We start from the raw sequence: 26,510 nt of genomic DNA on the forward strand, positions 1-26,510 counted from the left end.
TGGCTCTTTCCAGCTCTGGTGACCTGGGCAATGGGTGTCATTTGGGATCCTCCTCACCATGAGGAACAAAGAGCATCCCTGGGGATTCCAGCAGCCACTGAGGCTAAAGATTCAAACTTTCAGAAGGCCCATGGAATCCTGCTTCCTCCCGGGCTCCCTTCCCGAAACTCCTACCCCAGGACCTCCTTGAACTCCACCCTGCTGGACCACAGAAGAAATGACCTCTGAGACATCAAATGCTGGAGGCCCAGGTGCAGCTCTGACTTCCTAATCAGTCTCAGACCCAGACAGGGCTGGGGTTTCCTTAGAAGAAGTGCCAGGACCTTTAAAGGGCACCTTTCATCTCTCCTCGCCCTCCCTCCCGCCTCTCAGACATAGCACCAAGAGGAAGCACCCCACAGACATGGGTGAGAGGGGCACAAAAGACCTGCAGGGACCCTCCCAGTACCTGCTGACAGCAGCTCCAGCTCCATCCTGGTCTCCTTTCTTTCTCCAGTTTTGATCATCTTTTCAGACCCTGGGGGACCTTGGCTGGGTTTCTTGCCCCCTAGGCTCCAAAGGGGACTTCCTGTGGCTCTTGGGAAGTCCTTTGGTGCTTAGAGGTCCCCAGAAGACCTTTGGGCCATGATACCATATGCTCAGACGCCCCACTCTCACGACCCAGGCCTCTGATGTAGCTGCCGTCCTGCACACTGACTGTGGGATCCACGGACACAAGCCTGATGGGCTCCCTTCAGCACTGCCGCTGCCAGCTACCCAAGATGGGTGACACCTGGGCCCAGCTTCCTTGGCCTGGACCTTCCCAACCAGCCATGCTGCTGGTCTCCCTCCTTTTGGCAACTGGGGTGATGCACTCAGATGCGGGATCCAGCTGCCCGGTCCTTTGCACGTGCCATAACCAGGTTGTGGACTGCAGCAGCCAGCGGCTATTCTCTGTGCCCCCAGATCTGCCGATGGACACGCGCAACCTGAGCCTGGCCCACAACCGGATCTCGGCCGTGCCGCCTGGCTATCTCACATGCTACATGGAGCTCCGGGTGCTGGATTTGCGTAACAACTCTCTGATGGAGCTGCCCCCGGGCCTCTTCCTCCATGCCAAGCGCTTGGCACACCTAGATCTGAGCTACAACAACCTCAGCCATGTGCCCGCTGACATGTTCCGGGAGGCCCACGGGCTGGTGCACATCGACCTGAGCCACAACCCATGGCTGCGCAGAGTCCACCCCCAGGCCTTCCAGGGCCTGGTGCAGCTCCGAGACCTGGACCTCAGCTACGGGGGCCTGGCCTTCCTCAGCCTCGAGGCTCTCGAGGGCCTGCCGGGGCTGGTGACCCTACAGATTGGGGGCAACCCCTGGGTGTGTGGCTGCACCATGGAGCCCTTGCTGAAGTGGCTGCGGAACCGGATCCAGCGCTGTACGGCCGGTAAGGGACTTGGCCAGACAGGGCCACCGTGGGGTGGGGAGGGGAGACTTGGAGCTCCCGAGTGTCTTGTGTGTGCTCTGTCCCTGCTTGCCTCTTGGGCACGTGCTCTTTCTGTCAACAAGTTTTTTGTTGAATTCTTGGAGAGCATGAGAAGTGCTGGGGACCCATCCCCTCATGAAATAGAAGGCCCCTTGCCTCTGTGGCAGCTACTACTTAATGAGGCAGACAGAGAGTAAACAAGCGGGCATAACTGACTGCAAATGACATTTAAGAGGTTTTCACCATGATTTAAGAATTTGGCCTATAGCATCTCTTCCAACCCCTTTTTTATGATCCCCATTTTACAGGTGAAGAAACTGATTTAGAACAATGAAGAGGCTTGCCCAGAGTGGCTCATTTAGAAAGTGGCAGGGCCCTAGATAAAACTTAGTTTTCCCCAACTTCTAAGCCTCATTCTACTCAACCCGGCTGCTTTTTAAGTTGGGAGTGCTGGGAAAATCCTAAGAAACAGCAATGGCCAACACTATTTATTTGAATACTTACTATCTGCCAGTCCCTATTCAAATGTGTTACATATTTGAGCTTCTCCTATCTTCCCATGAGCCCTAGTGAGGAAAGGAGGAAACCAAGGCACAGAGAGGTTCATTTGCTTGCTCAAAGTTACACAGTTCCTAAGTGTTGAAATCAGGATTCTGACACTGAAAGTCTAGCTGTCCTCTGGCCAGATCCCAAGAGTCAGATTCTGGACTAACAGAGCCCAAGTTCTGGACTGGTCAAGGGTCCTTCGTGGAGATTTGGGCATGAGGCCTGGGAGAAGAAGCTGAGATGTGGCAATTTAACCCATCAGTCCCAACTGGAGAGTGGATTGGAGCCTGGAAGGAGCCCAGGCATGCAGGTTTGATGGGTCCTGGTGTCACCCAGTGGTGTCCAAGCCTGGCCCAGAGGCAGGAAAAGTTCAACAGTGGTCTCAGCCTCCAGCTCTCCTGTGTGACAGCCCTGAGCCTAAGCCCAGGTGTCCAGCAGCAGGATGACAAGACTCACTGGGGGCCCCATCCCAGGATCCTTCCCAGAATCTGGGCTCTGCATATTTGGGGGAAGTGAAGCTAAATGAGGTAGGAGGAAGAGGAGGACTCCTCAAGAGCCTAAGACCAAAATAATATGGGGGCGGGGGTGCAGGTCACGATTCCAGTGTTTCCACAGAGCTGTGGGCGGAAGTTCTCCCAGATGGAAATAGCTGGGACTGAGAGCGGGTGCTGATGGGGGCAGGAGGGGCAGCTGCCTGGAGACATCTCCCCGTCAGCTCAACCTCTGCCTCACCTCTCTCTCCTGCAAACTAACGACAGAAGGGGCCCTTGGGGTGCTCAGCTTCCACCGGGCTGGGAACTCCTCTTTTACTGGGATCTCTGAAGCCCCTGTTGCCCTAAAGAAGTCCAAACTCCCAACAAGCAGGAGAGAGCTCCAAGATCTCCTCCGTGCCGCCCCACACAGTGGTACAGGTGAGGGACCTACGCTCCATAAAGGGACAGTGACACAGATCCACAGTGAGAAAATAAACAGGCCACGGCTTGAAACCCAGACCTCGTGATCCTCCATAGAACACACATACAGCATGCCACTCCCGCCAGGTTTCCTCCTGGGAGCAAAACCTTGCCAGGACAGGTAGAACCCGTGATATCTCCCTTTAAGTCTTTTTCTATTACTTTCTCCCTTTTTTCTTTATGGGATTTTCACTATTATTCATGTTTTTTTTTGTTTGGAAAAATTTAAACATAAGATGTAGGGGAGTTATTGGGATACAACCTGACTTCAAGATTGGTCCCTCGACTTAATAAAGAGCTCTGTCAGCCCCCAGCCCCCCTGACCTGCATCCTGAGTAGTTTACTGGTTACCCTGGGAGTCTTCTCCAGCTGGTCTTCCTCCCCCAGTTCTTCTTGTCTCGGTATTACTATACCATCATGGACCCAATAGACTTGGGGTTCAGCATCTTCCAGTTTCCAGGAAAGAGCTTCTTGCAGATCAACTCCAGACCCAATCCTGACCTGGGCAACATCTGGAGTCCCATGCAAACAGTCTACAGGAATGACTCAATCTGGGGCATGGGGAAGCTTTCCTTCTCCACCCAGACCTCATCTCCCATTCCTAAGGACAATGGTGCACATCCATTTGTCAGAAGGATCAATCTGAGTCCATCATTTTGTTCTCTGCCCTCAAAAACTGCAGGATGAATCCAAAACATTTATACACCCTATAATTTAAACACCCTATAATTTAAAAAAAAAAAAACTTTTTCACATTGACTCTCTTAGAAAAAATCGAGGAAATTTCATGCCTCTTATAGACGTGAAAGCCAGAAAAGGGGGAAAAACTTGCCCAAGGTAAGAAATCAGCTAATCTTTATCCCCTGAACAAAAGCATGACCAGCTGCTCTGAAGCTGGGGCTGAGCACTGCACAGCACCACAGACCCTGCCTGCCACTCTTACTTCCAAGGCAGAGTGAGATAAGACTATTGACAATCATCATGCGTTTATAAAAGTGACCCTGGAAGGAGGAGGCAGGACCTTCAAGGCTGGAGAGAACAGCAATCCCACAGAAGGAGCAGCCGCTTCTGAGTGCAGAATATGACCCCCAGGACCCATAAGAGACACCAACCTTCAATCATTTAAAAAGCTCGCACTTTCATAGAGCTCACTGTGTACAAGGAATGTACCGTTTGTCTATGCTAATTCACTGAATCCTCACTTACAACCCCAGGAGGTAGATACCTTTAATATCCTCTCTTGACAATTGAAACCAGGATACAGAGGGGTTAAGTAACTTACCACCATCACACAACTGATGAGAGGTGAAGAGGGGATTTGAAGCCAGGCTGACATCTCCAGAGCCTGTACTCCTAACCATGTATTCTGTGTATCTGGAAAAGCCACAGGGATTAGTAGAAGGACCCAAGGCCTTGCAATTGGACTGAGCCCTGCCGTCATTTCACAAAGATTTATTGAGCACTTCCTATGGTGGGGACACTATTCAGAAGCTGAGGACACTACAGGAGGGGCTTATATTCAAGGAGGAGGGAAAGGCAATAAGCAAGCTGTCAGACAGTGAAAAATACCCTGGGAAAAAAATCAAGAGGTGTGACAGAGAGTCTAGGGGAATATAGAGTTGCTGTTTATACAGAACCCTAAGGCCACACCACTAAGGTGGTATCAAGCAGAGTCCCAGAGGAAGCGAGGGACTGAGCTGAGTCAAGCCCCTGGAGAAAAGTCCCTTACAGAGACAAATACAAAGTTAAGGGGACATGCTTGGGGTTGTGGAATAACAACCAGAGGCACATGCAGCCCGAGCAGAGTGAATAAGAAGCAGAATAGAAGCTCTGTGCGAAGCTGGGAAGCCAGGAGAAGGAAGGTTTAGGCAGAGAGTGACATGACCAAGTTCAGGTTTGAAAGCATCACTCCTCTGAGTGTGTAGAGACAGAGATGAGCGGAGGCTGCTGTAAGAGACCAGCTACCCCACAAAAGCCCAGCTCTGCATCAAGAGCACCTACAGCACTTTTGACAAATTACTAAACTCCCCAAGCAGTGGTCTTTCACATCAATACAAATAGGTATGAAAATGTCTTGAGGATTGTGACGGAGACCAAAGAAGATACGCAGATTTTTATTTGGCATATGGAAGAAATGCAATGGCTTCCTTTGTCCTGAGAGGGGTGGGGTCTCTGTAATCCATTCTCCCTCCCGCAGGAGCCTCACCCTCCCTCGGTTCTGTGTTGCAGATTCTCAGCTGGCTGAGTGTCGGGGCCCCCCTGAAGTGGAGGGTGCCCCCCTGTTCTCACTCACCGAGGAGAGCTTCAAGGCTTGCCACCTGACTCTGACCCTGGACGATTACCTCTTCATCGCATTTGTGGGCTTCGTGGTCTCCATCGCTTCCGTGGCCACCAACTTCCTCCTGGGCATCACAGCCAACTGCTGCCACCGTTGGAGCAAGGCCAGCGAAGAGGAAGAGATTTGACGTAGGTGCCTGTCATCCCTCCATGCTGCCGACTGCCACTGCTGCTGACCACTGGTCACCCTCCCCAGCTGCCCACTCTGGTTCCCTTGTGCCCTGTCCACCTCAGCCATGGTTCAGACAAGTTCTGGGAAACTTCATGTGAGCATGTCTGTCCACTTTGGGCCAGGCACTGTACTAGGAAGTGGGAATGTAAGATGACTCCAACCCAGTCCCTGCCCTTGAGGCATGAGCTTTTAGCAGAGGTGAGAAATTCAGAAACTATCCCTTTATGACAATACAACAGTCCTCTGTGCACATAGTTATGGAAGTCCAGAGGACAAGTCAACCGAGCCCAGGAAGAATTGCAAGAGTGGACCGATTTGTGAGATGGGTCATCAAAAAAATATCCACTGTGTCAAGTAGACCAAGAAGGGTGGACATAAGCAGATGACAGAGGTCAGGATACTTGTGGAATGCTGAGAGCAGTGGACTATTCCTTGTGGTGTTAGCGTATACAGGGGTGTGGCACAGGACCCAAACTTTCCCTCTGACACCCAATCTGTCTGCTCTCACTGCTGCCAACCATTGCCCCTGGGGAGCAAGAATGCCTCATGCCAGCCCCTTGGCCTGCTCCTACCAGCAGCTACCGGGTGAGACCACTTCCCAGGGACTGCCCCCAACATTATGCCACCAACTATAGCCCGCTAGTGAGGCCTGGGCAATAGGCTGAGGATGGACACCCCCAGTGTCTGTCCTCCTACACCTGTCTTCTGCCTCTCACTCAGTCTTGGTTTCAGAAGAGGAAGGCAGGATGCCCTAGAACTGGGCAGCAAGAATCCCGTCACCCTGAGACCCCAATTCTGTGACTGTTCTTGCCGTGGTGCTCACACCAAGGGATCCCACCAGGAAATTTCACAGTGAACTACAGACCCATAGCATGACAGTCCCCAGGGCTGAAGGAGGACAAAGGCACCACAGTCGTGACCACAGGAGGGTTTGTATTTTCTTCTAAGCAACTCGTCCATTGAAGCATTAGGGTAGGAAAGCTATTAGTTACTGAGCCCTCGCCAGTGTTAGGCACTGTGATGTGGTCTCTCCACAAACAGCTCCCTTTAGCACATGCAATGGTCTTTTGAGGAGAACATCCTTGTTCCCATTTTACAGATGAGGAAATGCACGCTCAGAGAGGTTAAAGTCGTGTGCTACTTCATGATCAAAATAAAGTCTGTGCTCCTGTTGCTGCCCCATCCAAGTTGGGGAATAGCACAATTCTCTCTAAAGCTACATGAATTCGAACTCAAGCTGTGCTGACAACATGGCTAAAAAGGGCCAGGCAATCCTCCGGGAACTTTTATATCTATTGACTCATTTATTTCAGTTCTCAATAGCAGCACTGCCTGGTGGGTGTCATTATTTCCATTCTTCTGATGAATCCCTTGTCGATTGCTGAGTCACTTACCGTCGGTTATCGGATAAGCCTTAGAAGAAAGATGATAGCCAACCCCGTTCAGGGAAACTAGATCTAATCAGTCAATCAAAAAATCAAGTGACTGTGCAAAGCACAACTCACGTCGTCATTGTCGCCATCTCCATCCAATCACCAGTTTCATCGGCTTCAGCATGATCTCCCCCGGATAGTTCAGCACTGGATAGTTCAGGAAGCGCTTTTGCATCTTTCTCCTTGACTTTTCACAACCCTGTGCAGGAAGCAAACCAAACACCAATAATCCCATATCACAGATTGGAAAACAGAAGCTCAAGATGGGTAGGACTTGCCTAAATGGCAAGGTTGGACTCAACTCCAATATGGTTCTCTTTCCAGTGCTTTCCCAGGTACTCGGGAAAGAGAACACCTTGGAGGTCTGGAAGGTGAGGCCCTGGGGTTCAGCAGTCATGAACGTGCTAGTATTTGTGGGCTTCGTGGTCTCCATCACTAGTAAATCAAGTCAAATAAAGGGAGGAGAACCCTGTGCACAGATCAAGATATGCTCACAGTGAAGCACATCGCAGCCTTTTATATATACAGGTAGCACAGGTAACACTTGAACAGGAGATACCTGCTTTACAAAGTGCCAATAAAACATTAGATCTGTCATGTAAAAAGTACAGTCTTTGGAAAGCAGGAAAACAAGCTGGACTATCCACTCCTAATGAAATCCTGGTGTATTGTATATCAGGAGGTACCAAGAGAGCCGCAAAAACTATAGGTGGGAACCTTTGCAGAATGGGGAAAATTTAAAGCACAATCCAACATGTGGGCACAGCTGGCCAGGGTGAAAATGAACACAGGAGCTTTCTACCTTGCCCCTAGTCCCAGCAGGTTTTCATCATCCCAAACTCCTGGTAGCCCTGAAATGGATTAAGGAGAACATATCATCTTCCAAGAAGTCTCCCACCATGCATCTGCCCTGAGCTAGTCAAATCAAAATAGTCCCTATGAACTTGAACCTGTGTCATCTGGGTCTCACTTATACCATCTGAGGGAGTCCTGCCCCTCTGACATCTGAAGCAAAACTGCGTCCTGTTCTCTCCTTCCACTATGGCCAAGGATGGTGGACTTAAGTTGTTCCCCGGTCAAGAACAGCTGAAAAGTATTTGGAGAAGAACTTTTAGAAGTAATGGTCATGACAAAATAGTTAAGCTTCTCATAGAGGAACACCGTAGTCATCTATAATAATCTCCTGGGGACTGTGGTTTGCTGAAATATAGTTAATATATTTTAAGATATGTACTTTTTTCTCTTTTTTTGTATAGTACTAATGGTGTCTTTCGCAAGACAACAAATGTCCCTTGAGAAAAAAATGTCCTTTCTAATGGGACAATTTGATCTCCATTAGTGGCAAAGATTTCTGAGCTGCCTACATGCTACTCCATCTGCTGGGAGGTCCCCAGCAAACTAAAGTGCGATGAGGAAAATAATCAACCTCCCTACTCGCAAGGAATTCACCCACCACCACCATCATCTCGTTCTAGCTGTCAGAACTAAACTTGCAGAGATAATCTACAAGTTCTGGTTGGAATTATTCCCACACCCCTGATGACCTCAAACGTTATTGTGTCCCCATAAGGTTTGATGCGATCTGTTCCACTCTGGCTGACAGGTAGAAGATCTGTGTCTGTATGTCTTTCTATACAGTCCTACATATGCTTGTGGTCCTTCTGGAATTGGGGTTTAACTCTCTGACACAGCTTGCCCACCCATCTGGCTGCTACATTGTTCAGTATGCAAAGAGGAGAGCCAACCAACTTTGAAGTGGGTCTGGCTGCTCCAAAAACATACTAGAAAACTCTGGTAGAGGTATCCTTAGAACCTAACTCCTCTGTCCCCGCTTCCCTCTGTCTCTTCTATCCCGCAGAGGCTTGTCCTTGTCACAGACCTACATGAAGGGTCATGCTGGGCCTGAGGACATCAAAGCTTAATGAACCAATTATGATGGTCAAGGTTTGGCCAAGAAAATTGTTCCTCTGTAAAGGTCCCACATCCGTACCATGCCACTCTAACTCTGTCACCTCCAATTACCCTCAAACTAACTCTCACCTCCTTTTCCATTCTTGCCAGAGTTCCCAAGGAAGCTTACCAAAATCGATCCCCAGAGATGCTCTAGAGTTTCAGGACCTCTTTCAAGGAGCTAAGTACATACAATTTAAACAGACGGAGACAGGCATTTCTCCTCAACCATCAGACCGACAGCCCCCATGTTCTCTGTAGGCATCATTCCTGACATTCCAGTGGTAGAAGAGCAGGAGCCGCCATTGTTCATTCCTTGAAAGGACATCTTCCCAAAGCTAGGGAAACTTGTCTGCTCTTCCCACCCCAGAAAGAGGTGAAAGGGAAGTAAATGAGGCAAGTCGCAAGGTCCTTTTGTAAATCACCATCACATTTGCCACAGCACTGGTCGGAGAGTGGGAACCACAGAGCTCCCGGTTTTCCTAAGTGCTGATATCTGGAGGTGGGAGGGATCGGGAGGGTACGGGTTCCAGGGAAGATACCAACCTTTGTATGGAGATGATTTTATAACCATGCACTTTTGTAACTGTGAAGAATTTTTCATAAATGTACATTAATAATAAAGAGTGTATAGTTTAACAAATTGTCTAAAAAGTTGTGAAGAGGAGGGAGAGGGAGGGAGGCAGCAAGAGAGACAGATAGGAACTAGGTGGAACCCAAAGAATGAGTGCCAAAATATACACCCAAAAGGTCTATGGGGAGGGAGTAGATGAGAATAATTAGGAGATGTGCCAACCACGAAGGGGCCTGTGTGGGAGTAAAAGAAACATTACAGAAGCATATTTCTACCAGGCAAAAAAAGAATATGCATGTGTCTGTATGCACGTTACCCCTGTGTGTAGGCATATTTTGGTATCTGAAATTACACAAAGAAGAGAGCATATGTTTTATACATGTTGGTGTTTGCAGTTTGGGTCATCTATAAAACACGCCAAGGCAAGTGGGTGTGCCAGCCTAATTAGCACCATTGAGGAGTGTGTGCCAGGAAAATGGCCCATGCCATCAGCCTGGGCAAAAGGACACTAACTCAGGTGTACAGGTCAACCAGGCATCTAAATGCCTGGTGTGGGGGATGGACAAGCCCATCATTGGTGTGAATTAAGTCTCTATCCTCATAAACTAATAATGAATGGAAAGGATTCTAAATCTCCTGAGCCTTGCAAATGTTGCCCACACACCATCAGAAACGAGATGGTTTAGCAGTGTCCTTGGGAACAGGGACAGAATAAAGGAGGCAAGTATACTTCAGCAAGTACAGTGGCAGCCATGTTTACCCCAGCACTCTAGAAACGACTCTCAACAGGAAGTCACTCCAAGCAGGAGGTGGCCAGGGGCAGGAAGAGGTTCCCTCCTCCAAGAGAGATGTCAATGTCACTCTATTCCTCCCACTCCAATTGCCACAGGTACCAAGGAATACTGCAGTCACAGAGAAAAGCCACTAAAGAGGACACAGATGCTAACTCAGAACACTCAAGTAAACAGAGAAAATCCCCAACTATAATCAGCATTTTCTAGAATAGGTTGAGAGGGAGGCAAAGCCCTTCCCTTAAAGATAAATGTTTAATATAGACTATACTGAAAAGTTCAAAATCAAAAAAAAAAAAATAAATAAGAGTCCTGAAATAAGCAGACATCTCACAGCAAACTAGACCTTGGATAGCTCATTCACTGTCTCCTCCAATGTCAAGCATATACCTAGCACCTGATGATGATGTTGAGGATGATAACATTCATTGAGCACTTACTGTTTGCCAACTGCCATGGTAAACACTAAGCATGGAGTAATTCACTTAATTCTCTCTCAAAAAAAAGTGCTATTGTTGTAACCAGGGTACAGACAAAACAAGTGAAGTGCAGACAGGTTAATATGCACAGAGGTCACATAACTAGTAAGTAGGAGTTCTGGGGTTGGAGAGTCAGTAATACTGGTTGTGATGGACTTCAGGAGATAAGAACAACACAGGACATTTTTTTAAGTTCCAGACTCAAGTAGAAATAAACTTCTTGCCACAAAGTTCTTCTACAACTACAGTTTCCCTTCAGTATCCATTGGAATTGATTGCAGAACTCCCGCTTGATGCCAAAATCCCTGAGTGCTCAAGTCCCTAAGATAACATGGTGCAGTATTTACACATAAGGCATACACATCCTTCTTCATACTTTAAATCATCTCTAGATTACTTATAACACTTAATGCAATATACATGTTATCTAAAGAGCTATTATACTGTATTGTTTGGGGAATAATGACAAGGGAAAAAGTCCATGTGCACCCAGTACAAGCGCAATCTATTTTTTAATATTTCCAATTCACAGTTGCTTGAATCCATGAATGTGGTATCTTCAGATAAGGAAAGTCAAGTGTACTTGGTGAAAGAAAATTGAAGGGTAATAGATATAACAAAAATATGTTTCATTGAACGTAAGACTCTTTGGGTCAAAATAGACTAATTGTGATAGTAGATGAAAGAAAAATCTCAACAGAATAAATATGTGTTTGCTAGATTATTTAACACACAATAAAGGCTTGTTTCCTGTTCATATCACTCTCTATTCCCCATGGTCATTCAGGGATCCAGGATCCTTCCATCCTAGTGACTTTGCCGTTCCTGGAGTCCACAGAGTTGTCCCCTGGATTCCCTGCAGTGTGGAGGATATTAAGGGAGACTTAGAAGGATCAAAGCTGAAAGCACTGTACATCAATTCCAGACATATTTCATTGGCCACAATTCAGTCTCATGATTCCTTTCAACTTCAAATAACAGACTAGCACCGCACCTAGGAGGCAAAGAAAAGACTGATGAACCCCACCAGTTTTTAACAGTCTGCAGTAAACAAATGCTCTTTTCACTTTTCTTCCACATTTTTCCTACCCGGTCACAACCTCCAGGGTCAAAGCTCAAGATCGCCAATTCAATACTTTCTATTAGATCTCCTGGCAAGCCAGTGACCTATGAACTGAAAAGAAAAGCTATTGGGCTGAGGTTGTGGCTCAGAGTAGAGCACTCACCTAGCATGTGCGAGGCCCTGGGTTCGATCCTCGGCACCTATTAAAAATAAATAAAATAAAGGTATTGTGTCCAACTACAACTAAAAAATAAATATTTAAAAAAAAAAAAAAAAAAAGCTATTTGCCTCCACACACTCCCACCCACTCAACCCAAAACAAGATGGTAACACAGGGACAAAGTAGCAGCAAATTAAAACCCTGATTTGGAACTGGGGAACCACATATAGTCCATAGCAATTCTGAAATTGCTACAAGAACATTTTAAAGGCCTTAGGTTACCCAGTTGGGATTACCCAGTTTGGTTACTCAGTTTTTACAGTCAGCCCAAAATTTGCTTTAGGACACAATACTTAAAAGTTTTTTGAATCCCAGCTTCACAGTTTCTTAGCAATTTACTTCTCTACAACCCATAAAAAATTTCTGTTCTATTTACTTTCTCTAAGTTCCATATCTCAGAACACATAAACAAATTATTTCCAAAACAAGTGTCTGTAAGTCTACTTTGACTCTGCTTTCTTTTCAACCTTCTAGATTCCACAGCAATCTTGCAATGATCTGAAACAATAGACAAGGCCATGGTCTTATTTTTGGCTCTTTCCACTTGGCTAACTTGCTTTAACTGACCATTTTTAGGGAAACTCCTTGTTCAAAGCCTATTTTAATTTTATCTCTTATCATTTGAGTCTAAAAAACAGTCTTTCAAATTTTTTATATCAATTTTTTATTTTCTCTCTTTTCCTTTTAATTTCTACTTTTCTGTTGGGGTGTGGGTACTGGGAATTGAACTTGGGGGCACTTTGCCACTGAGAGATATCCCCAGTTCATGTTTGTTTGTTTGTTTGTTGTTTGTTTGTTTTGTTTTGAGATAGAGTCTCCCAAAGTTGCTGAGGCTCACCCCAAACTTGTGATCCTCCTGCCTCAGCCTCCCAAGTTGCTGGGATTCCAGGTATATGCCACATGCCCAGCTCCTTCATTTCTACTTTTAAGCTGCTTTAAAACTAACTAAATTGGATCCATTTGAGCTAACACCAAAAGTGTTTGAAAAACAAACAGTTATGCAACATGAATGGCATTAGCATCAAGGGAATGAATTCCTTTTATTGAAAATGGTCATTGTGATAAGAGAGGAGGGAAAACTATCAAGCTGAAGAGTTAACCCAGAACATTCAGATTCCAGAAAGCAAGACTGCAGAGATCTGCCATTGGAGGTATTCTTAAGAGGATGGTGGTGAAGAGACTACCTGAAAAAATATATATAGTGTTATATTGTTTTGCTGGCCATTACCCTCAACCCACTTGACATGGATGGTAGAGATCATAGATCAAAAATGTCACAGAGTTGCAAGAAGAATACTGAAGTGTGTCCTCTCAGCTTTACCCATGAAACTATTCAGGAGTGCACATAATAATGGGACTGATTTTTACAAAACTGAGGATTCTATTTCTACAGCTGGTTCAGTATCCAAAAGAGGTCCTGTATGTGTAAATTAAAACCTAAAGCTATTTAAATGGTTGATGCAGGAAGATAAGCTAACCAAGAGTTAGATTCTAGTATGCTACAGTTTGGATATGAGGTGTCCACCCCTCCCCCATATTTCCTGTGAGTGCAGGAATATTCAGAGTTGAATTGATGAGATTGTGAGAGCTGTAACTAATGAGTCATTCCTAGTTTGAATGGACTGACTAGGTGGCAACTATAGCGACGTGGGGCAAGGCTGAAGGAGGTGGGTCACTGAGGGAATGCCCCCAGAAGGGTGTTTCTTCCCTGTGGCCCCTCTCCCTGCTCTCTCTGCTTCTTGACCTTGACCCTGCTTTCTTCCACTGGGCCCTTCCACCATGATGTACTGCTTCACCTTGGGCCAAGAGCAGAGCAGTCGGCCTTCTATGGATGGAGACCTCTGAAACCTTGAGCTCCAAGTAAACTTTTCTTCCTCTAAGTTGTTCTTGTGAGATATTTTGGTCACAGTGAAGCAAAAACTAGCTAACACAACATATAAAAAAGCAGTTAATGCCTTCACTTATTCAGGCACATAACCAAGCATTGGGTATCTGGTGGTGAGCAAGATAATGTTTCTGCACTTTCGAGCCCACTTTCTATGTAAGGATTGGGGTAAGAGGGTAGGGAGTAGGGATATATCAGACAATAAAATTTTTTAAAAAATCATAATTCCAGACATTTATAGATGCTGCAAAGGAAGAAAGAGGGTTGGGGGTGAAGTTGAAAGAATAGGTCCAATTCAAGGGAGTCTTTTGTGGGATCTGATCAGACATTATATTTTGGGTAAAAGAAACCCACGTGTTTTAGTCAGTGTTTCTGCTGCTCTGACCAAAAGACCAGACAAGAACAATGTTAGAAGAGGAATTTGATTTGGCGCTTATGGTTTCAGAGTTGTCCCATTACTCTGGGCCCAGGAAGAGGAAGAACATCAAGACAGAGGGATATGGTGGAGGAAAGCAGCTCAGACATGACATTCAGAAAGTAAAGAGAGAGCGAGAGATCTCTGCAGACTCAGGACAAAATATATACCCCAAAGGCATACCCCATACGTCCAGCCACACTGTACCTGATGACAGTTACCAACTAATCCTTATCAGTAGGTTAATGCGCTGCTTAGGATAAGGCTCTTATAACCCAGTCATTTCACCTCTGAACTTTCTTGCATTGTCTCACACATGAGCCATTGGGAGATCTCATAACGAAACCCGAACCCCATGGGAGGGTTTTCAGCAAGGGAATGACATGATCTGATCATATTTCTCAAAGACCATTCTGGATGTTTTAAGGAAAATGTTGAAAAGGTGGGAAAGAATGTAAATTTGGGTCCCAGGGGGGAGCCCTAGGCATGAGCTCTGGGGGAAGATGTTTTGAAAGGATACCAGTGTTGACATAAATAAGGAGAACTTGAGGCTATATTCTGAAGGCGTGAGCAAGGGACCTGCTGAAACATGGGATATCAAGGGAGAAGAACAAAGAAGTAATCAAAAATAACTCCCCATTCTCCTTTTCTTTATATCAGCTGCAACTGTGCTCAGCCAGACCCACAAAGGGAAAAAAAAAAAAAAAAAAGTATGTTAATTCTATGGAAAAAAAAATAATGCCAACAGACAGTCAACAATCAGTAAGTCAGAAAACCCTGATGAGTAAGTTGGAAGGCAGAGGGAGGAAGCAGATAAAAAACATAATGTCAGGAAACAGGCCAAATCGGAGGACTCGGAGACGGGAGTAGTAAAATCTGAACATACAGCCTTGGTTTAAAGAGTCTGCAGTACCATCCCTGATGTCCCAGTGGGTGTTAAACAGAGCAATGAAGCCCCAGGAACTGGAATCTGAGGCAAGTAATCAGCAGCATTTCCAGCAGAGATAGCACATCCTCTGTGATGTGCTGCAGGCAGGTCATCAATCCAGAGCCATGTGTCATAGAAGGAAGGTACAGTATCCCTCAGCTGTGGCCCAGGAAGCAAACCCAGGAAATAAATTATATTCAAGATGAGCCCAAGTAGGTTTGAAGTAGGAATATTGTATAGAACCGTATTAAAGAAAATGGGAATGAATGGCTTGTCCTCCTCTGAGCTGAGGAATGGCAGGTGATGATGACAGGCTGGGCCTCTCAGGGTGATGCTAATACTGTGAATATACAAAACCACCGCGATGACTGTGCACTTCTATTGCCCCACACACTGCTCCAAGCACTTTGCTTGCAATATCTCATGGATGTCTCACCACCACCCTGGGGGACGGCTACCACGGAGAAGTACAGAACGTACTTACAGGCATGCACTAGGAATCCACATGGCCTGGCTTCAAGTCCCAGCACTGCCACTTGCTAGCCAGATGACCTTGGCCAGGTGACGGCATCTATGTGTCTGAGGCTTTTCCTGATGGTAAATTTGAGTGGATCCAGGAAGTATTTCACAGGGCCTCCCAGAAGAGGAAGTGAGGTCCCGTGTGGACAGTGCTTAGGACAATGCCTGGCACAGAGCGATATTTGATGAGTGATAGTGACTGTTACGGTCATCCCTCTCTTATAAGGAAAAAACTAGAAGTGGAGAGATGTTTACATAAAGCCTAACATCACAGAGCTGAAATACGACAAAGCCAGGGCTATAATCCTCCTCTGTCCTCCAGATCCAGTGTGCTAAGCCACTGTCCTATACCAGATAGCCCACATTGGTGAGCTGTCTCCACACCTGGGACCAACTGAATCTTGCCTCTAGTATTCATATCTCTTGAGCAGTCTATGGTCGCACTGAATGTGGCTGGCCCTGTGACTCAATTTGACCAAACAATGGTGGCAGAAATGAAGGTAGGCCAGTGCCGGACCTAGTCCTTAAGAAGGCCTGGCAGTTTCTGCTCTGTGCTCATGAGAGCCCTGAGCCATTGTGGAGGAAGTTCGATCCACAAAGAGTGTTGGAGGGTCCACCTGGAGAGAAAAGAGACTCAGCCATTCAACTGTGCCAGTTGAGACCAGCTTCCTAGCCATCCCCTCAGGCACCAGAAATATTAATGGATATAGCATGAAGATTCCAGCCCTAGCCACCCTTGACTTCTTCCCATGGAAGACCCCAAACAAGACCAGCAAAAGAACTGTCCAGCTAAGCTATAGTAGGGTCAATTTATTTATTGTTTTAAGCCTCTATGTAGGGCTCTTTGTTCACCAAAAAATACATGGTTTAAACACTAGTCCACAAGGAAAAGATTTATTGGGGACAAACATGTGTGAGCAACATCAGGATGAAATGCAGAGTGACCATCCTATTCTAGAAGCAAGCTGTAATAGGGTAGTCATCCATGCTCTGGAGTACCATCATGCAAGTTCAAGTCCAGACATTACCACCCACTAGCTAAATATGATGCTCATTATCTCAATATCATTGGGGATGCTACCTATCTCCCAGTACTGTAGCAGTAACTTAATGATATAATCCTCACTAATGAGCATGGAATAGCACCTGGCACATAATAAGAAATCAACAAAAAACTAGCTACTATTTTTTTATTATTATTAGGAATATTCTTATTCTAAATGCAGTGCAATTGGCCAATGCAAGGAACAGGTGAAATCCCTAGGTCCTGATTCTGACTTCCCCAAGAAGGTTGCTGCTGGAATTCTGCATGATTTTCTTTTTGCGTTAGGCAATACCAGTGCCTGATATTGTGAAGATTATTAAAAGAGTTTGACAAAGGCAACAAAAATTAATGAAGAAGAGAAGATCACAACATTTCTCATACTGGTCTCGGAAAACACAGGAGTCTCAAGCAGTCTCTGCACAATAGCATTTGTCATAGAGAAATGTCTTATAGCAGGCTTGCTTTTTTTTTCCCCCAAAGTGAAAGTCATTTTCAATGCAGGCACGCGCGGAAGTAGTATGTGACTTCTTGCATGCAAAGAGGTTTAAAATTCTGTCTCACCCTTCAATAGTGGAAGCAATTGAGCTCCCAGAAATAATGAACTCCCATAAATAACACAGCAACCAAGGAAAGCACAGAAGCAAGACCGAGCCTGTGAATTACAGAGAGGAGAGCAACTATACCACGGTCACTGTTTTGATGACTAGATGAAGAAGTAAGGCTTCCCTTAGACAAAAAGGTAAAGGTTCCTTTAAGGAAATGACAAATCAATAATCAATCCCTTCGAGGAAGAAATAGACACTCTTAAGAGATCAGATCTCAGGACAGAAGACAATCCAGGCTGGACAGAACAGAGCCACCAGCCACCAAGATGGAAACTCTCACCAGACCCTCAGTGAGGTGAAACTAGGCACCCTCCTTCCAGCCTGTTGTTTATCCTGTAATGCTTCATCAAAGATGTGTACTCCACTGGGAATCTATCATTCTTGATTCCAGCAGAGACTCTCCCTGTGGACCACTGTGATATGCAAATTTCCAAATTGCATGAGACCCTATCTGAGTCTGAGGATTCTGCTGCCTCAGAATTGGCACAACCGAGGTCTGTCTGTAAGTGCTACAAGTTGCTCAAGTAGGCTGGTAATTAAAGAAGGCAGCTGCAGTGGTGTGGAAAAAGCCCTAGGTCAGAATTCCAGAGAGGTACCCATTCGCTCCACCTTCAGCAAACACTTGCCAAGGCCCTGTTGTAAGGCAGGGAGATGTTTAGGTACATGAAGGATCACTAAAAACCAAAGAAATGGAGTTCTCAGTTTCGAATTTTATCCAGAGTGCCTAGCACAGGACCGGGCATGCATCTGGTTTTCCACAAATGTCTGTTAAATCAAATTAAACTCGCCACCAGCTTACAAATCAATTTCCCTCTCTGGGGTTCATATGCTACCTCTTTTTTTTTAAGTGGATTAGAGCCCTAAGTCTCAAACTTTAACATGCATAACAATTCCCTGGGGATCTTGTTAAGGTTTGGGTCTGAATCAGTCTGCTGGGGAAGCCTGGAAGTTGCATTGCTAACAAACCTCCTGCATCCGCACTTTGAAAAGAAAGGAATCAGATGATCTCTCAGGGAGTGATCTGGGACACAACGGAGGGGTCTTCCAACTCAGTGGAGACTCCAACTCTGGAAGGGAGCAGAAGATAAGGGAAGGGGGCTGGGCATGCTACCTGGCAGGAATCCAGGAAGTTGGTAGAGGCTTCTCCCTGAAGCCAGCAGGAAAAGCCCACTCCTTTGTCACAATGCTCAAACAAAGCATGTGGTGTCTGTAAAAAGAATCAGTAATAATTTTGCTGGCTCTGAAGTCTCTGTCTCTTAATGATTCTTCCTGTTTTTCTCAGTCCGATCCAAGAAAATGAGAAAACAGTCCTAGTGAAGGTCAGCTGAGGTCAGAGAGGTCCCTGGAGAGAGCTGCTTTCAGCCCACGCTGGAGGACCGGAGGTCTTGGAAGACCCGCTGCCCATCCTGCCTAGTTCCAGCCCGGCTCTGTGAGTGGTCCAGCTCGATGCCAACACACTAGTACTTTGCACAAAGTGAATTCCATGCAATTCCACAAATATGCAAGACAACTGCTGTGTGAGCCCATGTACCGGACAGCCCAGACGATGCCGGGGTAGAACATGCTGAGGGCCATCTAGTTGTTCTAGTTGTCTAATAGGGATATACATCAAGCTGTCACGGAGACAGGTTACCCCGCAGAATCCAATCAAGGACAGAAGAAAGACATTCATGAGAACTGACTGCAATTTAGAGGGAGAAGAGACAAAATTCCCTTAAGGGCCTAAGGAAAACTTTGGGAAGAAAGGAGACATCAGAAACTCGAAGATGGATATGGGCTCCTCAAGTGAAATGGAATTGGGGTCATTCTAAGTAGAGGGAGAATCAGAGAGAAGACACAGAACAGAAGGAAGAGTGAGTGTTCAGAGTGGACTCCAGGGTGACCGAACAAGAGGTACGCGTGGGGGAAGAGCCTGCAGGGGGCACTGAGATGACCAAGGAGGAGCTTCATTCTTGGGGTCTTGGGTCTGCCTTTCCCATCTGCGCTCGCACACACACACACACACACACACACACTCACACACACAGAAGCGCACACACACGTAGGCACACACTTCCCTGGCCATCTTGAAAATCATAACTTCAAAAATGGTATCAAGATCATCCTCAGCAAGTCATTGATACAATTTTCTGCTGAGTCTGTGCCATTTGAGGCACTGGAAATAGAGCAGGAGATAAGATAAACAGGCCCCTGAAAGCTGGTGTCTTATTTTTTGCGCAGCTGTGACAGAATACTGGATAATTTATAATGAACAAGATTTCCTTTCTCATGCTTCTGGAGAAAGAAAAGTCCAGGAAGCCCAAGATCCGGGGTCTGACGCCTGGTGAGGTCTTTCTCACGGCATGATCTCACGGCAGAAGGTGAAAGCTCAAGAGACCCACACGAGAGAGCGAGCATCCAGCCACTGGGGAGGACAGAGTCCCCCTGAGCTAATCACCTCTTAAAGGACTCACCTCTCAGCACCGTTGCATTGGAGATTAGATTTCCAACACCTGGCTTTGGGGGACACTTTCAAACTATAGCAGCTGGTTAAACAATCAGTAAAATGAGAGGCAGTGGAAAGAACAGAAGAATGGTGGCATCTTGGATACAAACCCTAGCTGCATGCTGTGGACAGAAGAGTCCCTGTCTCAGGTCCCCAGTCGTCCCCTCCTTGGTGGGGATAATTATACCTATTCCTCAGCGTTGTTGTGGAAATTGACCCATAGGGAAAGAGCTTCAGACTGTGTTGGGCACACAGCAGGCATTCATTATCCATTTGTTCTTTCTTCAGCCATAAAAGAGAAGGGCCTGGAATAACTAATCTCCATGGTCCCTTTCAGCTCCAATATTCAGCTCAGGCCGTTCTAAGACTCTGTGGCACCTGTAACTGTGCCCAACCACCAGAGTCCTGGCACGTCCCAGGGAGTGAGGCTCCATCCCTCCCTGGGCAAGAACTGTCCCCCAGGGTGGCCTGAGACAAGGCCAGTGAGATCAGGCATCCATTAATCAGCAGTCACCTCCCTAGATGCGGCGCCGGTAGACCAAGCTGTGTTCTGGCGGCTTGGCTTCCCCTATCAGCTTCTGCACCACTCCATCAACCCGTTGCCATGACAGTGAAGCCCAAGAGACACCTAGGAATGGCCAGAGCTGAAGAGAAAAGTTCTGTCCATCTCAATCAATCTGACTCAGTCTTGGTTGATTTCAGGATCCCGGAGTGAGAGAGAACGACAATTTCAATTTATGGAGAGCTTTTTGTCTCTGCTAGATGATATGTTAAGTGCTTTTTCATCAATTATCTCATCCATCGGTTATCTCATTTCACACCCACAGTGACACTGTGAAATCAGGAGCCTCATTCCTACCTAACAAAAGAGGAAACTGAGGTCCAGAGAGGTGAGCACCAATGTCATACGACAGAAAATCGTAAAGCAGGACGCAGTTCCTCCCCGACCCCAGCACCTATCCCCAGGGTTGTGATTTCAAAGACTCTGAGCTTTCCCACATGCCAGTCTTCCCAGTCACTTGAGCTTTCAAAACTGGTGTCCTTCTCCCCCTTGCCTGAATATTCCTGAGGGCTCATGGGGCCAGCTCTAGGGAGCTGAGTCTCCAAGGGATTCCTCAGGCACAAAGCCATGTCACCCTGACAATGGCTGCCAAAAAATATATATATATGTCCTGGAATTTCCTAATGCAATCCCAATTCCAAATATTCTGCCTGTTTTTCTTACCAAAAAAAAATACAACTCCAGTCTGTTGGCCTCCAAACTAACACATCTCCCAAGTGATCTCTTCCATCTGCAGGCAGAACAATATTTGATAACATCTGTCAAACCCTGTCGCAACAATTGTTTCTAAAAGCACGAGGTAGCAATCGGCAGGTTCTGGCTTTGGCTACAAGGCTGTGCCCACCTAGAAAGGGGATATGCAGGGTGCCAAAGGAAATCAACCCGTTCCATAAACTCAGCTGCTGGAGAACTCACCAAAAGGATCACTCAGCATTTCTTTATGGCCACCCGCCCCCTCCCACGTGGCTGCTGATCTTTTGAGAGCAAACACTGGGAACCCATGATGTGGGAAAATTCAGCTGGCTTAAGTGGCCTCAGACATCTGGATTCCCTAACCCCAGGCAGCCAGCCCAGAGAGGAGCCAGTCAGCCCAAGGATTCTGGGAAAGCATCTGGAGGGACCTCAGCCAAGTTATCTCCCCTCCTGAACAAACACATGTCCCACTATCTAAGGGTCAACAGAGCCATGTTTATATATGCTTAGACCATTGGACTGATTAATTAATTAACTCTCTGGGTGGCCTTTGGCCACTAAAGCCTTCGCCCCTCGGAGCCTCTGTTTCCTTATCTATAAAATGTAAATAATTGGGCTAGATGGTGTCTAGGTTATGCCTTTCTGACTCTATAATTCTAGGATCCCACCATAGAAGAACAGATGAACACAGGGTTTGACTCTGATACTGGCCCTACTCTACCAGCATGGAAAAGCCCCTCCTTATTTCTGAGCCTCAGTTTCCTTTCTGTAGTAGTTAGATGAGGGAGTAAAAAAATCTAGATAATCTCTAAGACCTCCACAACTCTGTCATCTCAGAAACCAGGAGACATCTTTGGCATGCCCTCTCCCTCAGCACCTGCACACACTCTATAACCAGATCCTCTCCTTTAAAAGCTGAGCCCAACCATGTGCAATGATGCACACCTGTAATCCCAGCGGCTAGGGAGGCTGAGGCAGGAGGATCACGAGTTCAAAGCCAGCCTCAGCAAAAGTGAGGCACTAAGCAACTCAGCGAGACCCTGTCTCTAAATAAAATGCAAATTAGGGCTGGGGTTGTGGCTCGGTGGTTGAGTGCCCCTAAATTAAATCCCCCCCAAAAAAAATAACTGGGCCCACCTCAGCATCTGCATTTCCACCCATTGATGGAATCCACCTTGATCTCCCATCTGGGCCATGACAATATCCTCCTAACTGGTCCAGCAACATCTGCTACCTCCTTCCCATCCACTGTCCTGGAGACACCCAAGGTGATATTTCTTTTTAGAACATAGATTAGCCCCCTTCTGGTATGGGTTTCCATTGCTTTGGGGGTAAAGAACAAAACCCTTAGTGACAACTTTAAAACTCAGGACTAACCTGGACCAACCCTTCCACATCATGTCGCATCACCCTCCTTTTCTGTACATCTTGGACATCTTTTACCTCCTTAATAGACAAGGGTCCCCAGCCCCAGAGCCTTTGTTTATGCTATTCCTGTGTCTAGAATGCTGATCTTCTCCCTGTCTATCCGACACCATTCTTCAGTTTGTGGATTTCCTCCCTTCCTTTAGGTCTCACCTCCAGCATTCCTGCTTTTGGATTCCCCTGGGAACTTGCCAGACTAGCAGATCCCCTGGCCAGAATCTCCCATGACAGAGTCGCCTCTCCTGCAGAGCATTCCCATCCATTTCTAAGTATGCATTCTGTCTTGCAGGGGGTTGTTTTCTCTCACTCCTACTCACCCTGTAGTCTACACTCAATAAATATTCCCAAGATGGGCAGATGGAGCTGGATGTTCTGCCCTTAGGAAAACCCTGAGGGAAGGATGGCATCTCTTCCAACAAACTCTGGCAGACACCAAGGCTAAGATAGCTCTGATCTAAGCCTTTGTGGCTCCAGAGGAGACATCCTGCTGATTGCTGAAAAAATTCTGCCCAAGGCAAGCTTGTGACTTGAAGTCAACTGTGGGCTATGTTCAAAGTTCATTCCAGCAGAGGATGCCCCGGAGACCTCAGCAGCTGGCTACCATCCCAGCCTGCAGGCAGCACAGAGGATCCTCTCCAGAGCATCAAACTGGGAGGCGGGCCAGGTTTATGCTATGGAAAGGCAAGATCACTAGGTAGATTCATCCTTGGAGGTGTCCAAAATACCTTTGCCCCACCTTCTGCCAGCTCACTTACATGGATCATTCGAATGCAAAGGTAGCCTCCTCTTCCAGGAAGCCTTCTGCACCTCCCTGGCTGCACCAAGAGCCTGTGTGTGCCTCTACACCCAGGGCATCCCTCTAGCACTGTATTCTAAGACTGTACGTTTCTACACCCTTCTCCCCCAATAGGCTGCAAGTTGCCCAACGGAAGTGAAATAGTCTTCTTCATCTTTCATAAACAGCACCAAATGCCTAGAAAGCAACTCTCACTTGGGAAAAGGGAAAGCCCTGTCATTTCATAGATGAGAAAACAAGTCTCAAAGAGGAAGAATTACATGACCCTGAAGGTCTCAGGCATGTCATTCACTGGCAGACCCAGGAATGTAACCCTAGTCTCTTACTTCAAATAGACATCTTTTCCCCATTGTTTTTCCTGCCTTCAGAGAGGTGGTCCCTATTTATGACTCTAGGGACCAGGACCTCCAAGGACCCTCTGGGGATGGCTAATCACCTCCTTTTTAAGGAAGGTCTCCAAAGGAAGATCCCTGAACTTTTCCAGGAGAGAGCTGATATAGCCTCCCATGTCTCCTTCCCACCAACTGGAGAGAGTGATTCTTTTTGGTACCAGGATTGATAAGAAATTCAATTTCCATTGCAGCAGGAAGAAAGGACATGGAGAGTCATGGCTCCTCTGCATATACCCTAACCCCAATATGTGCTTTCTAAGGTCAACCAGCATTTATTAAACATGTTCTTGCTGGGCATGGTGGCACACGCCTGTAATCCCAGGGTCTTAGGAGGTTGAGGCAGGAGGATTATGAGTTCAAAGCCAGCCTCAGCAACAGTGAGGCATTTAGCAACTCAGTGAGACCCTGTCTCTAAATAAAATATAAAATAGGGCTGGGATGTGGCTCAGTGGTTGAGTGCCCCTGAGTTCAATCCCTGGTACAAAAAAAAAAAAAAAAAAAACATGCTGTTATTTGGTCATTCAACTCCAGACCATAAGCTTCTTGCAGATAGAGCAATATCTTAAGTTTAAATTATAAAATACGTTATCTGAAAGGGCCTTTTAGATTCACCTGGTTCCAGCTTCTCTACTTACACCTGGGAAATGGGGTCTAGAGGGTGCCCAGGTCACCAGATGAGTGACCAGCAGAGCCAGCATCCAAGCCCTGCTTTCCTGTATCCCATGCAAATCTTTGTGCTCCATTTCACTGGCCTCTGGCCCTAATAAGAAGCCTCCTCAGAAGCCTCTGGGCTGGAGAGCAGAGCAGATCCTTGTGTCGGCTTATTCGCTGATGGAAGGAGGCCTGTCAAGATTCAAACCACAAATCAGATCCCTTTCCTGCTTCACCCTGCCCTGCAGATGAAGTTCATCCTGCTGCAGTCCTTAAGCCCCTGATCCTGGCTTTTTCTCCAGCCACAGACTCCCAGAGCTCAGAGCCACAGTCTCCTGCTCAGCACCTCCCGGCAACTCCGACTTGTCTTCCTCACTCAGGAAGACCCCTGTGCCCTTGCTCAACTCCTGATGCTCCTTCAGATGAATGTCCATCCTCCTCCTCCCCGAATCTTTCCTGGTGGTCTCCCACTCCCCAGACAACCTCCCAAGCTCCCTGGACTTCTGGACTTTCATTCAGCTCTCTGAATCTGCTTATCATCTCTCTAGTCACTCAACTGTCAAGTCCCCTGGGGCCAGCATGGACTTTCTCCGTCATCATTGTATTTCCACCACCAAGCTCTGTCATCAGCACTCAGAGAAGTGTCAATAAATATTGTGGGAGGTTTGATTGGCAGGTAGGGTCCACTCCTTTTCCCCTGCCCCTGGACTCAGTGGAACCACCACGGCTGCTAAACACAGGCCCAGAAGACAGCCGAGGGAGAGGGCTCTAACAATCTGTCCAAGAAGCTGGTATTGCAGGCTCCATATCAGGGCAGGGTGCTTATGGAGGGGAAGTCTTCATCTCCCTCTGATCCTGGCTGCTGCTTCCTGAGCCTCCTTGGGGCTAAGGGCTGGTGGGCAGGCGCAGGGCTGCCACACGCTCCCACCCCCAGCACATATCCTGTCACTGCCTCTTCTGACAGGATGTTATTGCAGAGTCCAGGGCTGTTATTGTCAGGAGATGGGCTTTCCTGAGCTCATTTAAGGGCCTCTGTCCTTTCTCCAAGACCAACCTTCCTTTTCCTCTGTCCCCAAATCAACACGAAGAGAAAGAGAGCCTGGAGCAACTCCAGTTGGAAAAAGACAGTTGTTACCCTTTCCGCCCTCTGCTTCTCTACTTGACTGGCGGTTCACTGTGATTGCAGATGCAACAGCTGCCCCCTGAATGCCTTTGTGCATCTGGGCATTGATAGCCATTGACTAATTCAGCCCTCACAACAGTCTTAATTGGAAGCAAAGCAATCTGAGGCTCAGAGAGGTTGAAAGACATGCCCAAAGTCACACAGCAAGAAGGAAAGCAGAACAAGGATGCCAACACGGGTCTACTTGACACCGATATTTCTTCTCCTGCACCATCCGCTCTCTGCTTCCCTAGCCACCAGCCAGTTTTCATCCTGTTTAAATGGAGAACTGCAGTGAACCAAGGGGAAGAGGGCTTCCCAAGAGTCAACATTTCCCTAGAGGGAATGGAGAGGTCACAGGATCTTCCCTGTTCCTGGGAAAAACACTAGAACTAAGATGGACTAGTGAGATAACTCCCATCTTATGTTTGCTCAGGCCTTAACCAAATCCAAGAACTTCCACTCCAGATGAGGGAGTCAGTCAGCTCCTCATCATTTATGGGTCTAGGCAGAAGGATGAGGTGAGTCAAAAACTGGAAAAAAACAACAAGTAGAAATGCTCTGAGAGACATTGTGTTAGACGCAAGAGAAATCCAAAGAGCATTCCTAGTATATCACACCTTCCAGGGGCCTCGTTTTCCCATCCAAGAATTGGGGATCATAATCCACACTTCACAGGGTATATCATACAAATATGGTAATTTCGTATGCATAAAAGTGCCTTATATAATGAAATGTCAAAAAAAAAAAAAAAACTTTCCATTCTCTGGGTTCTCTCTCTCTCTCTCTTTCTCTCTCTCTCTCTCTCTCTCTCTCTCTCTCTCTCTCAGGTGACAGCCTACGGTGACAGCTTGGATCAATCCTCAGTTTGGCTAGTTACTAGTTATGCAACCACAGATGACTATTTTCACAACACTCAGCTTCTGTTTCTTGGTGGGAAAAAAGAGAGGCACCTGGCCTCCTAGGTT

The 26,510-nt window shown here is 46.8% G+C and overlaps 1 protein-coding gene across 1 annotated transcript; it reads left to right on the plus strand.

Moving 5' to 3' along the window:
- The first annotated feature begins 722 nt into the window (after positions 1-722).
- On the plus strand, positions 723-5,425 carry Lrrc55 (leucine rich repeat containing 55). Its single transcript, XM_076844566.2, has 2 exons — positions 723-1,422; positions 5,190-5,425. The coding sequence occupies exons 1-2, from the start codon at positions 723-725 to the stop codon at positions 5,423-5,425; spliced, it is 936 nt and encodes a 311-aa protein (XP_076700681.1).
- The last annotated feature ends 21,085 nt before the right edge of the window (positions 5,426-26,510 follow it).

This window comes from Callospermophilus lateralis, chromosome 2 (assembly GCF_048772815.1).
Source record: "Callospermophilus lateralis isolate mCalLat2 chromosome 2, mCalLat2.hap1, whole genome shotgun sequence".
NCBI classification, from domain to species: Eukaryota; Metazoa; Chordata; class Mammalia; order Rodentia; family Sciuridae; genus Callospermophilus; species Callospermophilus lateralis.